At 40.9% G+C, this 18,035-nt stretch overlaps 1 protein-coding gene across 1 annotated transcript in view; it reads right to left on the bottom strand.

Annotated features, from left to right (window-relative positions):
- The window catches only part of astn2 (astrotactin 2), a 492,640-nt gene that overhangs the window by 183,151 nt on the left and 291,454 nt on the right, over nt 1–18,035 (bottom strand). The window contains exon 11 of the mRNA XM_066712608.1: nt 17,126–17,276. Coding sequence (XP_066568705.1) covers nt 17,126–17,276 — 151 coding nt within the window. The remainder of the gene's footprint in view (nt 1–17,125; nt 17,277–18,035) is intronic.

Here is an 18,035-nt window from a genome sequence, read left to right on the forward strand (position 1 = left end):
TAACAATGAGTACAAACAATTGTCTGAACCCTGATTCTGCGCAGAAAAAACAAACACTGCTGTTGATCGTGAGTGTTTAAATTGTTTACAAGTGTACACACCTCGGCTCACAGAAATGGGATCTTTACAGTAGATATTTTGTTTGCTGATTGGTTGGTTGGTTGGTTTCAAACCCATGTTCAATGAATATCTAATTCTGTAAAATAAATGTAACTCCGATAGTTTTTTTTTTTGTCAGAAGTTTGCTCTGCTCATTTTTGTTTTATTATCCAAGCCAACGAAAAAAATAAATTGCTTCTCTGAAGTATCCCGTCGTCAATAAATTCCCTAGTGTCTTTACTATTTTGCCATTGATTAACTTCCCGTGCTTCCACACAGAAACAGATGACAGAGCAGGCTGTCGCATATTAAAATGAACATGATCTGATGCTTGACACTTGAAACAATTGCTGTGTTTTGTTTTCTTTGGTGCTGCATAGATTATGGTTCATGGTTTTTGATATAACGGATATTGCTGAGATTGTGTTGACGGTTTTACAACACAGAGTTTAATCTACAGGAAAAGACGTATCGACTGTCCTTTTTTCTTGTTCGTTGTGGAGTTGTGCAGCTATAGTTTGTATCCTGCAGTCAACAGCTGACATGAAAAAAAATGTATTCGGTTTTCCGAGGCACACTTTCCCATTTAATTACCAAAACATACCAGCTACTGCACTCTGTCACCGATGAAGACAGCCAAAGTTATGAAAATATATTGTAAAACATTGTAATTTATTTAAATGTATGAAAATTAGTTGTGCAGTAGGCCAAACCAATTTTATGTGATTTCTACAGAACAGGGACTCTGAACCATAGCATGATACGTCTGGGCGGATGTGAAACCCTCCCGAGGAAAACAAGGCAAACTTTTTCTCCATGAGCAGTTTAAAAATATATTAAGAAGACGCAGCAGAGCAAATATTTGTAACTTGTTCAAAAGTAATAATTTAACACTTTATTTCAAAGACTGTGCTTGAAATTATAATGGTCTTTTATTTCATGGCAAAGCTGCTTAATAATACGCTTGGAGAGACGGATTATACATTTTTCCTCTTCTAATGATCATTAAAAAAACAGCAGATGTTCTGCCAATAGACACGCAGACATAAACAAGGCGGAAGAATGAAGTGAACTCCAGTATATTTCTGTGGCTCATAGAGCTACCGAAACATTACCAAAGAGCCATGTTTTTGCCGTCTCAATAACACAATAAGGACGTTTTAAAAGCAGATTGTCACCCTGTGCAACACTCACCCCTGCGAGGAACATGTCCTGGGGCCGATCAATTTATTTTCTCCTGATTCCAATACCGACACGGTGGATAATAGGAGTCAATCAGAGTTATGATATCGCTATGCTGTTATGGACAAAATGAGGTGACAGGGCATCGCTGGTATCAAACTCATCCATCTCGCAAACTCATGGTCAAGTCTGATTGGTCAGTGAAGATCCGATCTCACAGAGTAGAGTTTTAGAGCCTGGATTTGATCTTTATCATCATCATCATTATTGGTTTGGAGGCACCACTCTATTCTGTGTCTGACTGGTTTCTATCTACCAGAACAGCAAGGTCAGAGAATCTGCATCTGAAGACATTCTGAATCGCATGCAGTGTTTACATATAGCAACTTATAATAAAATCAATGTAAATGACTGTTTACATGCACAAGGGTTCATACCGGTTCTACATTAAATTAGGGAAAAGCCGAATTTAGACTCCACTCAAAGCCATTTAGACTTGCTACTTCAAGCCACGGTTTCCAGCATAAGGAGTTTCCCACCACATCTTCTCGGGTTCATACCCTCGCTGGCCAAGGTTTGTGTTTCCGTGTCTTTGTTGGGCCAACGTGTACTGTGAGATAATATCAAGTTTTTTATCATCCAAACTCCCAGGCTGTATCTCAAGGCCGTGCCAGACGAAGCAATCGGTGTGCGCTTCCACACGGAGAAATCAATACCGTATCACAACAACAGAGCTGAGGTGGTGTTTATTGTCGAGAAAACATATTCTGTGAAAAACAACAGACACATCTATCACCTGGAAACTTTCTTTTTTAGCATCTATTTTTTATTGCATTTTTATTGTTGGTGTTCTTGTTACCCAGTATGCTGATGCAGCACCATCTTGGGTTTCTATTATTTTTTATTCAGCCGATACAAGTCTTGGTATGGATGGAATCAAAATAATTAAAGAGCTGAGTCAGAAGGAAAACAGAGGCAATACATTCAATAATAAGGAAATGGAAGAAAGAAGGAAGCAGCTCCTGAATTAATTAATTGAAAAGTATTTTGTAACTAAACAAAGCTGAGTGTAACCAAACCTCAGCGGAGGAGCGCAACACAATGGGAGGAGGCTGTTGGAGTCATACACACAGACACAACGTGTTGTTTTATTCATCACCGCGCTTGACAGCTGTGATCTTTGGAAAACCTTTGACGTTTAACGTGATCAATCACAACTCGCCGGCTTTTGTTTTTAGACAGCCAATCTTGTCCCATCAGCCCCAGTTAATAGGGTCCTGGAAATCTATGGGAAAGCAATGAATCTTTTTGTCAAGGCGAATATCAGCGCAGACCTTCACTGTCCCCCTGTCAGAGGAGTGTGAGGAGGCTGGGAGCGCTGCCGGTCGGACAGTGGGGTGGAGGGGACGACCCAGAGTCCCGCTCTGACCCGGCCCGGGTTCAGAGACTGGTCCTCTCAGTCACGGCAGCGGTACTGCAAGTGTCTTTTGATCTCATTATTTACAAATACTGAATTTCATGCTGAATAAATTAGGAAAACCAGTAATAAAATCACATTTGTAATAAAACGTGGTAACTTTGTCTGGAGTCAAAAAATAGGAGTGTTAGAGGGCCATCAACAGTGCAAAAAACACACTATAATAGTATAATAAAAAATAATTTGTTTGCTTTCAAGCGGTGAATTAAGAGCGATGAGAGTGTCTTGCTGTTCTTTAGTTAAAATATGTAACAATCTTCATATAATTGAGAGAAAACAGACTGTGCAAATTAAAACAGTTTAAATTAAGGGATAACAGATTAAAGACCAGCAACAATGTAACAGTATCTGATAACTGTAACTTTGTAAATTTCAAACACCATCTATAATACATGCGGAGTTAATTCTCATTACAATCTCACAGCCGTTTCTGTTGAGGCTTGCGGTGTGAGAGAAACTGCAGAGAAAGAATCTAGTGATCAGTGGATCGTTTGGTAAATCCTCTCATGTTCAGATTCTCAGTTTACTGTTTTGTTTTGGTTTGTATTTCAATTACGGAGTAACAAGCTTATGTATAAGAGCATTTTAAGGATGCAGGCTTCCAGGTGGATGGAGAATCCAGCATAGAGTGGATGCCTTATTAGATTCTCTTCATTTATATGACACACACAGTGCTTTTCACAATATTTATCCACCACTTTTTTTTCCCACTAAAAATTCCAAACATGACTGTAGTTTGATTGGAAATCTGCTGCAGAAGCCACAGTGTTTCACGGTCGGTGCAGAAAGTATACTTTTAAACTGTGAGGCTGTGATTAGACGGTAACCAAAGCAAAATAAAGAACGATGGATGTCGATCCAAAACAAATTCAATCTGTCAACGTGCGCTGATTGATTAATTGACAGCTACTATCTCGCCCACAGCAGCATCTGTTCGATAGACGTCAGAGGGAAACAACACTTCCAGAAATATCACATTTTATTCCAGACGTTGTTTCATACAATACTATGACCCGGGTTCTGACCTGCTATGTAAGACATGTTACCTATAACAGCCTGGTTGATGAAAATGAATATCAATCAACCATAATTGAAGAACTAATCACTGAGTACTGAGTCTTGAAGTACTAATATATACAATTAGAAAGAATGAAGGGTTAAATATACAAGGGATACGTTTGTTGGCAGGAAATGATTTACTATATTCAGTACCTTTCCCTGCTGTGATTGAATATGAGTCTCTGGAAGTGTGAGGTGTCCATAACAAGCACAGGCCAGATATTGGGAGTCTAATCTTGTATCACATACCAGTACACCAGTTGGTATTGCTTATATAAACTGCTGATTACTGATCACTGATAAATCCCTGTGCCTCGAACAATGGTCTTAGTGATGGGAGTCAAACCGTGTTCAGTTTGTTTTTGGCAAAGAAAAGGTCCTGGCAAGTGTTCAAAATACATTGGGGAATTGTAGCTAATGTATTGATATCACATCAGCAGGCAGTAAATTTCATTCAGAGATAATGTAGCAAAAATCTAAACTGGGAGAAATGATTGAGAGCTCAGATTCAGTCCATTCACACGCACAGAGAAGTGGCCATGGCAAAGACTTGCAGAAAAGCAGGTTAAATAAAACAGACAGGACAGGTGCAAGGCAGCAGAATGCATCAGTGCGGCATCAGTTTAGAGGAGATGGCAGAATGAGAGACACAGGGTTTGTGCAGAAGAGAAACAGACAGAAGGATGTGGTTATTGTATTAGGATGCCATGATCTCTCTGCCAAATCCCAGCAACTCTGTTCCACATCTGACACATACCTGGATGTGTTTTTCATTGCCTGGTGTTATTATTTTAATTTTGTCTCATCTAAATTATGTAGATCACTGAAATTATGCAGTAACAAGAAGTGCAAGGAGTGGGTGACGACTACAGACACTGCACAGGGTGTTTCTGTCAGATGTAGCTTTCTAATTCACCCTCCAGCTCCTGACAAAGACTTAAAATGGTTTGTGTAGCGAATCGAAACCTTCCTCGTGTCCCACAATCAGAAGACAAATCATAGATTATCATCTCAGAGTTGACTCTTGTCCTGGTTGACTACACAAGCCACACTGCCATTCTGGAAAATGAACAAACTTAATGACATCGAATTAGGTGCGCTATATGTCTTCAGGTCTCACTGACAACTACAGTTCATGAGCAGTTATAAACAATTACTGATCATGGCAGATACCAGGCACAGGAGAAATGTGCCCTTAAGAGAGATAAATAATCACAATGAGGATCATAAAAAACAAACAAAAACAACAACAACAAACACACAGCAACAACAGAAAAACTGACTGCATGGCTTCAATTCTACTCTGAATATTAAATGTGTTTTCATCTATTGTGAAATGTTTGCTTTCTGCTTTTACACTCTGTACACATTGAATGTTTTTGACAAATGACAATATTCAAAAGAAAATTTAATATTTAAATGAAAAACTGGAGTTTTCAGGACTGAACGAGTAAATATAACTGAGTTAGATTTGGGATCAAATTCCTAATGGACGTGGAATGAAATAGTCAATTTGGATTCAATGCCAGAGTTAAAGGAATTGAAGATCATCTTTTAAACATAAATAGGATGAATCAATTTAGTTCCACTCATTTTAGTATAAATTAGATGCATTGAACTGCTCAAAAACACTTTCACCAATTTCCATATCAACAAATAATGCTGTTGGATTGAATAAATGTGTCTAATGTATGGTTATATATTCATGATGAAGTAATACAGCATGACTGTTACATTTTCAATGGTGTGAATATTTCAATTTTGAAAAATGTAATTGTGACTAATTTACTGGTAATGCTTGGCTTTAAATAATAGCTTTAAAAATACATATTCAATGTTCAAACTAACTTTGACCTTTTCCTGTTTTTTAGGTGTTATATGTGAATACATCAACAGAAACCATGGTGTTTATGTCTGTTCAATGAGTCTCCTTGTTTCTTAGATGCACACGTACATTACAGTCAATGCATACAATTAATATCACTGTGTCCCTGGATTGTCCTTAGGTCTGTGTTAATAACAGGAGTTTTACAACGGGAACGAGGCTGTGAAAGATTAAACATAGATACAGAATATGAATGAGAGTTATTTCATGAAAGATTATGTGAAGGATTGGATTGGATTACATGGGACAGGATTTGAATATTTACGGGTGGAATTGGGACTAGAATCGACCAGACGAAATGGAGGTGGAATCGAATAAAGGGAATCGACTGTAATCCAACTGCGAGCACCTGAGGAGTAGAAATATACAAATTAAGTATTGTATTAGTCAAGGAATCTGTGTAGGTCCAATAACTCACATTTTAATTTCAATTAAGAGGATCTAATTAAATAGTGTGCAGCTAATCTTTAACACACTCGGCTGCAGTAAAATTACTTCAGAGAAACAAGGACAGAACAATAAAAAAGCATCTTCATGGCTCAGATGTGAAAAGGTTTTCTCCAAAGACTGAAAAAGTCACAGACTAGTTAATGTTTCTATGCCCAGACGTTGCGGTCCTGGTACACAGAGTGGGTGAAAAGATCTCCAGTAGGAAAATCTCTCCCACTCATAGCAAAAAGGAAAGCAAAGTGAGGCATTGTTCGTCTATCAAAAGTGTATAAACCCACCACAAAATAACTCAGAGAGTGGAGAATAATGGGAACATTATGTTCTTGTCTTTCTCCTGTGAACTGCGGTTCGTTTCCTCACTGTGATATTGTTTGAAAGCCCCCATGCCATCATGACATCCTCGCTTACAGAGAGTTCAACAATTTCCACAAACGTTCAATAAAAACCACGTAGGAGGGATATTTTTAGCCTGGCTTTCTGTTTCACTGCGAGCGACAGCAAGCCATTTGCATGTGTTGTAATTTGTTCGATGGTTGATAAGGAACGGTGTGGGACGCTGCTCCTCTCGATGAGGAATCAGAATACTGACTGGCTTTGACAGCAGACAAGGAAAATTAGCTTTCAGAATGAAGTGGCAGAAGAAACAGCCACACAAGCTTGTAACAAATTGAGCTGCACTTGTTTTCCATCAGTGCGACCCCACATTATCAGTGGCTGAGAGAAAGTGTTTATCATCCGATTTACATTTCAAAATTGATTTCTTCAGCCACTGAAGAGTGCAGAGTGAGATTGGTGGGGCTTATTAACATGCCTGACCAACATAATTGAAACTTAAAAGAGTTGAATGTAACTATCGTCTGAGAAAGCCCAGACAAGTAGCTAACAGGGCTGTGTTTTGAGGCACAGTGGCTGCAAAAAGGTTCAGGGAAAGTGCTTCAGAGAAAAGCGTTGCAGGGATATCTGAACTGCTGGCGCTCAATTGTATACTGTAGTTTTTAAGGCTACACAGAAATGTAACCTTTCTGAAGAGACGTCAAAAGAATTAATCTTTGAATCTCTCCTGGCAAACCCACTGAACCGGAGAAAACATGGAAGAGGTCTTGGGATGAAGGAGTCAACTCTAGGGTTGCGATCTTACGCCGCACACCTTCAAATGCCACATCATCTGTTTCCGGTGTGTTTGTGTACAGGTCAGGGAGGTCTGCATGGCAGACAGAGAGAGTGACCAGAGGGGCAGAGCGAGAGACGCTCGTAGAAAAGCAAACAAAGCTGTCTGGTGGTGCAGCATACTGAGCACAGTGGGCAGAGGAGACAGCTGCTTTTAAAAGCCCAAAGCCTTACGGTTTCTGTGTGAAAATAAATGTGTGTGTGTGTGTTTCTGCTAACGGTCCCTTTACTAGTAATATCTCTGATCAAAGAGACATCATGTAATTGCTTTATTCTACATCACGTAGCAGAGAGATGAATGGAGGGTGAAGGTCTGTAAATATGTATGTATCAAGTTCAGTATATAATTGGTACTATTCGCATTAAAACATTTTTGTCAATGCTTTAAAGCCTGTAAAACAATACATTAAACACAATCGTAGAGCACTAGAGCAAAAAACTCCTTTTGAGAGAATTACATTTCATTTCAAGGTCATGACCTACTGTGGAATGAAAACAACACCCAAGAATGAAGCAAAGGAGAACAAGGAAAATAAGGAAAGAAACACAACAAATTGAGAAAAGTAATGTGCTGAGCAATGAATTGCAGAATTGGGTCCTGCTGTCTCCGAGTTATGAGAGAACCCCTGCCGTCTACATCTGTACGGTGTTTTCATCAGATTTATAGAGAAATTTCACGTAAACGTCTTAAAATAAGTTATAAAATACAAAAACACAAATACATCAAACTTGAAAACAAAACAAACACAGAATATGTTTTCTTAAGAGTCAGGATTGAATCTCAGCACAGTTGAAACATAGTTTCCCCTTACAGTGTAAAAACAAAATGGTCTCCAGCCATTGCCAGGACACATATTTTGGTTTAAGATGCATTTTATCCTATTTGGCATCACATTAATCATGTCATCCGCATGGCACAACGACTGAAGTCTTTAAACTAAAGGTCAAACTAAAAAAGTGTTCTTATGATTTGCCATTCAGTTGATATGGAAATAAAGAAATACTGCTAGTATACAGAAGTACTGCTGGAGATGTCTGTATGATTTTAGTCTTTCTCCCAGTATAAACTGTTATTAAAGAGGGGGTACTATTAGAGAATGGTATAGTATTATATCAAATACGATTTGTAGTGTTGACCACCTCAACAGCTGTGATTTCGCATCATTAACAGAGTTGGTGACAGCGCTTCGTGTTTTCACTTACGACACTCCTGCTGTAATATAGCATTATGTGCTCAAGTCCTGCTGCTTTGGCATCTTTCATCGATACTTGAACTTGTTCTGAAGTGTCCTTACTATCTAGTGGGAAGAGAACAAACTTTGGGGAAAACATGCCTTAACTGAAGCTTCAAACACTCGATATAAACTGTAAACCAACAATCCTCCCAGCTGAAGGACTCCACTCTGGTCTCAACGATCGCTTCGATGTTATTCTAGGTTGTGTTGTTCTGTGCAGATAATTAAAAGCAGTCTGAACAATGATGACTCCTGTATGAAGGATATTTGCTTAATGAAACAGGAGGGTGATTTTATAAGAGTATCACATTACAAGTGAGGGAAAAACACATCTTTATACATATATGTTTATTTGTATTCAGCCTAAAAGTTTAGTTTTTCTCCACTTTAATCAGATCTCTGTTCAAAGGGGGAATCGAGTGGATACTTTTGGTAAAACCCTGGAGTTTAAGGATGAGTCTCGCCAACTGGAGATCTTGGGACAATGCAAATGACAATAAGTATCCATTGATAGCCAGGTTGGGCTCCTTAGAAACTGCAGTCAAGACACGGCAGAGGTTTGGCTGGACCCCAGTGCTAGGAGGTGGTGAGAGTTAGCACAGGACAGACTTACTGCTCTGTATCTGTAGAATTCACCAGGAACGCGTTAAAACGGTTTATGGATTTAGATAAGCAGGTGTAGCCAAACAAAAGAGGGCTTCTCTCGTTTTGCCTGCTTCAACTTTCTGAAATAACAAAGCAGCCAGTGTTGGCGAGGGACACACAGGGGATTTTTCGATGGCATTGGCTGCTTGAAGCGAGCAGGCCAGGTGGGGGCTTTGGAAGGGCCAAGGAGGGCTCACAACAGACCACAGACACCCACAGTCATAAATACTCCTTTGTCAAGTGTTTCGTGCAGATACTATTCAAATTCAGCCATGCACACTGGGCTGGGGGAGAAATAATATATATAAACTGTAAATAAACGTGCCCTTCTTTGCACCATCTACCCATCTGTGTGTGACTCTATCGAACCCAGGCGATCTTTACATCCCCGCATGGTGCCACACTATAGATAGATAGATATATTGCATTCTGATGTGTCTGGTATGGATGTACAAAGAGCAGTGAAATGGATATTCCAGATCAAGTCCACAGGGGACATTATATCTGACTCTGTAAAATGAAAAACCAATACGGGAAGCTGGAGCGACCAAGCGCAAACACCAGAATCTGAGTGCAAACACCTTCCACAGTGATTGGATCAAAAGACGTGTTTATTGGGGTCTCTTATCAGCCGGTCTGTGTTCAGCCCGGAGCGCATCAGCACAGATCTGTGTCCTCTGACCCAGAGGGCAGGAACAAGGCGGCATTATCAAACTGGGACTGGATTTTATCAGCCCAGCCAGCGAGTCCAGATCGAGAGAAGCTGCAACCCCCGTGGGACTGCGGACAGCCGGGGTCTGCTAACTATCAGCAGGGTGCTTTGGGCTGGTATGGTAGATTTGCACACAGCTGTTACCCCCCCCCCCCCACCCCAAAGCCTATCACAGGTGAAAATGAAATCCTGCTCAAGACCATTGATAATGCCTCACACAGATTAGTTCTTGTCGTCTGAATTTCAACCTGGCGTCTGGCAGAGGAGATAGGAGATTTCAAAGCCAGTGTCAGGATTCCTGCAGAATGTGAAAAGCAGAAACCGGTTCAGGTGGATATGTTTTTATGTATGTATTGCTATGTATGTGTGTATATGTCTCTCTCTCTCTTTATTTGAATGGCTCTTAAACACAGAAGATTACTACTGAGGGCTGATCACTTGAACAGGGATATTAACACACAGGAATCTAGTATACAGTGTTATTTTTGTCTTTTGTATGTTTGATATATAGACCAGACTTATTCCAGGTCTGAAGGGAATGTCCTACTGAGAGACTGAGGAACTGAACCTTTTCACCCTGGAACAGAGGAGACTATGTGGGGACTTGATTCAAGTCTTCAACATCATGAAAGGCATCGACCACATCAAACCAGAGGAGCTTTTCCAGATCAGCAGGGACACACGCACCTGGGACACAAGTGGAAATTGGGCTTCAAGGCATTCGAGACAGAAAACAGGAGACACTTCTTCACACAGAGAGGCGTCACAATCTGAACAAACTCCCCAGCGATGTGGCTGAAGAGACAATTTGGGAACATTCAAAAACAGACTGGATAGGATCCTTGATCACTTAGTTATTAATGGACACCAAACGAGCACGACGGGGCGAATGGCCTCCTCTCGACTGGACACTGTCTTCTGTTCTTATGTATATATCACATGAATTTGGAAAAGCGGTAATTTAATCCTTTTCCAGTGGTATAATTCTATATGTACTTGCTCTTGATAATAAATACTAATAAGTAATACATAATAATAATAATAATATGTATTAATTAATAATAAGTAATACATGCATAATAAATTAATATCACTCTGGTGACTCTGGGATCATCTCTGTTTACAGTTCTGTATCCCAGTTCTGTATATAGACGTTTATGAGTTCAAGTACACAAAGTAAAACAATAATAATAAAGTTTTAAGTGTCTTGGATAATCACTCCTGTACCTGGAAATAATCTCAACTGCGCCAAAGTCACTGGGTTTCTCTAATTACATACTGTTACACTTCAGTTCTTACTGGGGTGTTGTGCTGGGCAGGTACAGAAGTGTATCCCAGTATTGAAGTGTATTCTGTGCCATATTATTCATGTCCTGAGAAACCCACCACTTCTGTTTCACCTTGATGTTGCACTTCCTTCCTCCTTCAAGCTCAGTTTGGATTGTTTTCTCCGATGCCTACTTAAGCAGATAACTTTTAAGAGCTCTTGATTCATTTGTATCCTCATAAAAGGTAACGTGGGGTTTAAGTAGATTGTCGAGTGTGTACTTAATGGGATTATACTCTCAAGTCTTCAAAAGTCACAAGCTGATTGTTGGAAATACTGATGTGAATCCCTCGTATCCTCTCAGACACATCGGCTGGCGTATATTGTAATGCCTACGCTGAGAACAAAAAGCAAATAAATCTTATTCTACATTTCCTAAAGACCAGAATCCAAATTTCAAAACCAACAACAACAACAACAGGGAGAACTAATCTCACTACACAATCCTTCTCCCTCGTCTCACGTTTAGGGGAAATCCTAACAAAAATCCTTACCTATACAACCGTGAATGTATAAATTTACAGCCAGTAAAAAGGTGTAGTAGTCTAGTGAACTCTGTGTATGAGAAATTCCATATAGTCACAATGGAAAATAAATATATCATTTTGCTTCCAAGTACAGAGTTTTAACAAATCAGACAATGGCTTTTTTCCTCCGTCACCGCAATGAAAAATACGGATTTGATTCACTGAGGGTCTGTTATCAGGTGTGATGTCTTGCTAGTGGGAACGAAATCCCCGCTGACAGGTGGTAGGGCTCTCTTTATCTCGTCCTGTCTCTACAGGCGTCCCACCCGGATCAATGCCCTCCTCTTCCATCTCCACAATTGCTGTCAGGATTTCCTCAACTCCTCCCATGGCTTCTCTGGTTACAGTTTCGCTCAGATGCTCCCCTGCTATGGCAACCAGGCCCGGCTGTCTCACCCCTACTCTCTCATCCCTCTCTCCTCCCTTCTCTTCTCTACCTGTCCCCTGCTCTGAACGCGCCCCCCATTCTGGAAAATCCCTGTTTCTTTCACTGTGAACATAAGAAAGTGTCCAGTCAAGAGGAGGCCATTCACCCCATCGATCCCTGCTGATCTGGAAGTGCTGAGGATCACTGCTAATCACACTTCAATGATCTGACATGGTCTTTTCTCATTGTCTCACATCACGTTGTCCTATTGTATGCTTTGTAACTTCCTATTCATAACTGCCAGCCTTATAAATAAACACACACACACAAACAAACAAACACACGCATTAGGTCAATATTAATTCCCCACTGTGCACTTTAAAGCAACATTCACAACAAAATGTGCTTTAGGTCTGAGGAAGTCCAAGAATAACTTTTGGGGGGGTGACAAAATAAAACAAAATATAATAAAAAATAGAAAAAAAGGTTAAAAATAAATTGTGTTATCCACTTTATCTATGCTATGAAATATGGCCATGAATTACAATCCTGAGGTAATGCATAGAAAGGGAATCAAAATATGCATTGATTTCCACTGAAGTGTGCGCCGTGACAAAAGAAGATGAAAAGAACAAACACATCCTTCTCTTTTTATCTCCAATTGAAGACATGCTCATCCAAGCATGCGGGATGAAAACGTTCTCAAACAGATCGCCGGAGAAAGTCCAAGAGAGAGAGAATGGGATGGTTTATTACACGATTAATATTTATTTTATTCTTCGCTCTTCACAGTCTGGCTTAACGTTGAACACTGTACATCAAAGGCACTCCTTCTTAAGTAGCGACCTGACAATAAGTCAAACAGCAGCTTGGAGTCTCGCTGGCTGTTTCCTGCTCCTTTCTCTCTGGATCTGTTTCTTATTGACACGGGCTGGTCAAATGGTTCCTTTCCAGGACAATCAGCCGCTCTTTCTTGTCATTTTACTGAGGGACGACCGCAAAAGAAATATGTGTGTTGTTACTAAACAGGCAGCCTGCTGGAGATAAGCTCATAATTCTCTGACAACTTCAAGGTAAAAAAAAACATATCAAATAAAAACATGACCAGCTTTCAAAGGATTACCATACAGGGAAAAAAACAAGACATTTTCAAGTTGAAAGTATTTGTTGTACAGGTTGATTTACGCCTTATTTCAATGCCGTCGTCGTGGGAGGATTTCTTTCAGAGAGCGGAATACAGTCTCTCAGATAAACTTGCTTGCTCAAAAGCTGGAGAAAAGAAAGCATTGGTTTTAGTCAAGGACTTACTTTCTTAAAATGCTCCATATCTTATGTTTTTAAACTCCTGACAGTAGGCTCACCTCAAGCCAACCTGATGCCTCTTCAATTCAAATTCAGACTCTCTTGGTACAGAAAGACTTGGATGATGCCTGTTAATGAGAGAGTCCACACTTGCCGTTTTGGCGAGTCCATAAACAGAACATAAGAACGTGTCCAATGGAGAGGAGGCCATTCACCCCATCGTGCTCATTTGTTGTCCATTAATAACTAAGTGATCCAAGGATCCTATCCAGCAATACAAACCACTGTGCATCGCTGACGCATTTTGTGACCTGTTCCATCACTCGCCCTCAATTAGGAGTAACTGACTCACTATTTCCTCTAACGGACATGGCTGAGTATATAATATTATCCTTTCAGTCTGGGCTGTTTAAAACAGGCGGGTGAGAACCCGTGAAACCCCGTATATTGATCCACGGGAGTCCCCGGCTACAGTCAGCAGCTCGGTGTTGACCAACGCTGACATCTCGTGCATCGTCAGCTCTGCAGAAGGGAATGCCTGCCCCGTCATCTTTATTAATGAGCCTCCGATCATTTGTAATCGTTACTCACAGCTAGTCAATATTTGATGCTATATAAAGTTTTACACACGCAGTATGGATGCACAACCACAGATCCAGCGTCTCTCTTTCTCCGAATCACTGTCAGTTACATTGATTGTCAGAGCTGTTGAGCTGGAGATCTCGTGGAGAGCTCACCCACAAAGGTACCATTTCAGGAATCCAGGCAGCTTGAGCTGCTATGATGGTCATATTGACCTGAATTGGAAGCTGTTCAATAATAATTTTGCCACAAGTACACAACTATGCTTTGGAACATATTTAATTGATTGTAAAGTGTGAGTTGTCTGTGGATGAGGACTGGGCTACACAACATCATCACGTTCCCAACAATGACAGTTGCAATTCATCATAGAGCTTTTCCATAAATGATCACAAAAACATAAGTGTATTTTGTTTTGTATCACGTGGTTATACTACAAACTGGAAACTCATGTGTGCCGCTGACCCACACCGTGTTCAAACCGTCTTCTTACCCAGCAGTACAAGCACAGACGTCCATGTCCTCTCTGTGCTGCAGGAAGGGATATTGCTGAGAGCAGGATAATAATAATAACAAAGCGCAGGAGATTTACCACACACCCCCCGTCCATCTCCATTGCCCTAAGCCAAACACATTTTCTTGGCCTGTTATGTTTACAGACTCAAACGATATCCGTTCGGATTTAAACTTATTTGCATAGAGGCTTAGCGGACGCTGAACACAGACGGGCTGCTCTCTGCAGATTTCCATGGCACAGACAGAATGAGTGTGTGCTCCGTCGCAGGCAATCCTGTTTGCACTGGCTATTACTCACCACAGAAGCACAATCCTGAAAAGACCCTTTCAGCTCAAACCAAGGCTTCTGAGGTGCTTTACTTTACAATTCAGACAGGTAGAGTCACGAGCCCAGCGTCCCCCAGGGTTAGAAACCGCAGAAAGACTCTTGTTCATTTTGCTTTTCATGGTTTGAGCAATACTGCATGAAAAGGGTTAAGTTTAAAAAAGGTGGGACTTCGCCGTGATTTGAGCCCTTGATGAAAGAACAATATAAATATAGAAGACACTATAATTCAAACCATTCATACACATGTAGTTAATCATTAGAGCATACCAGCTCATGTCTAACATATATATATATATATATAATTTGGAAACCCATCCTAAACTGTTATCAGACATTTTAATGTTAATTCAGCATTAGATTTTGGTAATTCTTCATATTGCAGAGATGAATTGTGTTTCATCAACAGACACTTATATATAGCAAAATACATCAGATCCATGGAAATGACAAAACAAAACACTGTTTCCACACAAAAACAGCCAATTACATTACTCGTCCTGCCCTGTACCAATTACAGGATTGCGATCATCTCCCAGGCTCTGCACAGCCAGTGCTGTTGGAGTGATTGAGCTGTCTATCAAAAGGGGGATTTCAGTCTCATCAATTTAATTGGTTTATGACTCCATCCCACCTCCCTCTGTACTCCGGCTACCCATCTACATGCGATATGACTATAAATTCTCAATCAGAAGGGACTCGCTACATTACTATCCAGCTTGTATTTATCTGCCGTGTTCACATGCAGTCTGAAGCGGAATAGAACAAAGTTTAAAACGCATCTCTTTGGAGAAATGCCGCCCGTCAGGAGCACAATTTACAGCTGCTGTATTCCCGCATCAGGATCTCAATTCCTGCTTCCTGCACAATATTTCTGCTCACTTGGCAGTTTTTACAGAGAGAGATCGGGAGCCTCTAATGAATTGAGAAGACTGTTCTGAGCTGAGTGGAGTGGTCACCCCATGGCCAACCATGTGTGAGGAGAGGTAAATGTGCTGCCTGGCACGGTTTCACACATCTCACAATCTCTAATGAGAAAAGGAGAGGGGAGAGGAAACTTGAAGAGTTCATGTCAAAGTTAAGACAATGCTCTCTTTTGTTACACACCCCATTACCAAATCATACTGTGGACAGTTCTGGGCTCCACACTTGAAGAAAGATATCGCTGCTCTAGAGGTAGTTCAGAGGAGAGCAACCAGACTTATTCCAGGTCTGAAGGGAATGTCATACTGAGAGACTGAGGAACTGAACCTTTTCACCCTGGAACAGAGGAGACTACGTGGGGACTTGATTCAAGTCTTCAAAATCATGAAAGGCATCGACCACATCGAACCAGAGGAACTTTTCCAGATCAGCAGGGACACACGCACCCGGGGACACAAATGGAAATTGGGCTTCAAGGCATTCAAGACAGAAAACAGGAGACACTTCTTCACACAGAGAGGCGTCACAATCTGAACAAACTCCCCAGCGATGTGGCTGAAGAGACAATTTGGGAACATTCAAAAACAGACTGGATAGGATCCTTGATCACTTAGTTATTAATGGACACCAAACGAGCACGATGGGGCGAATGGCCTCCTCTCGATTGGACAATGTCTTATGTTCTTATAAAAAGCAAACCTTAAAAGCAGCAATGGCTTTATTTCTTCTCTATTTCTTGTTTCAAAGCTGTACGTTTAAAAAAACAGCCCAGATTTAGGATATCATAAAAAGCGAAGTCAGTGGAGGAAAAAACAACCTTCCCAGAAAATTTGCACCTAATGCAGCATCTGAAATTGAGACATCATATTTATAACCCTGGCTGATCGATAGAGGGGCTTCTGACAGGTCCATACGTGTGTCAGAGTTCAAAGACTTACGCACCCAGCATGAACTGGACAAATACACAACACGTGTCAATAAACATCCTCAGTAAGACAAACGACAAACACGCCATGTCAACGCCAGCAACCTCTTGCCCCTATGTCTGTTTTTCAGTGACTGCACTGAACAAACACTATATCACTTCACACCAACTGTTGTTTGTGTAATTCACACCAATTTGATTGTAATCCCTTCCCGCACAATAGTGCGACACTGAAGAGTTCAGAGAGTTCAGAGCCTGGTCTCGTTCAGCTACCATGGCAACTATGGAGTAAAGATGGTCCTCACCGCAGTTCTTCCTTAATATATCATCTTCAAGAGGATATTGCAGAAGGAGCCCAGTTTTCTTTTGGGACGGAATGCCTGCCTCTCTGTGATTGTGTCTGGGGGATCTGTACTCACCATGCAGCCTGTGGAGTCCACTCTGCGATCAGAGACGCACTTGAAGTTTTTCCGACAGCCGCCGTTGTCCTTGGAGCAGTCCCTCACTGGACCGAATGAGGACAGCAGATCGTCCACCGTCTCAAAGTATGTTGACATCAGAGCCTCTTCTCTTAAAATACAGAGAGAGAGGGAGAGGGAGAGCAAATCAGAATTATAACATACTAAACAAAGAGCAACTTTAGGGGAACCCATAAATAACCACAGTAAAGCTCAACCGCCTTCAAATCTATATTCACAATTCTCCTCCACTGGATGAACATTGTTATTGATGACAAATTCATTTAACTGCTGACTGGACTGATCCCTGTAGGAATGAACTGGAAACATTACATGGGGACTTGATTAAAGTAATGGAAATTGGGCTTCAAGGCATTCAAGACAGAAAACAGGAGACACTTCTTCACACAGAGAGGCATCACAATCTGAACAAACTCCCCAGTGATGTGGCTGAAGAGACAATTTGGGAACATTCAAAAACAGACTGGATAGGATCCTTGATCACTTAGTTATTAATGGACACCAAACAAGCACAATGGGGCGAATGGGCTCCTCTCAATTGGACACTTTCTTATGTTCTGATAAAATGGGAGGTTTTGTTCCCAAAATCAGATGACGGAGAAGGTTAGTGTCTGTGAACTCAATCAAGGCATGACTGCCTGATTCACAGGCACGTTCACATTGTGGCTGATGTGGATCTTCAAACAGGTGGCTGTGCCCCATTCATGAACAATTCACAATAGCAGCAATAGCATGTAATGCAGCGATGTGCCAGGCCAGAGACAGAGACAGAGAGGTATCATGGGCTGATCTCCATCCCGACTCCTGGGATAACACACATCCGTCAAGTCCTCTGATTGGGGACAACACA

This window comes from Amia ocellicauda, chromosome 9 (assembly GCF_036373705.1).
Source record: "Amia ocellicauda isolate fAmiCal2 chromosome 9, fAmiCal2.hap1, whole genome shotgun sequence".
In the NCBI taxonomy this organism is placed as follows: domain Eukaryota; kingdom Metazoa; phylum Chordata; class Actinopteri; order Amiiformes; family Amiidae; genus Amia; species Amia ocellicauda.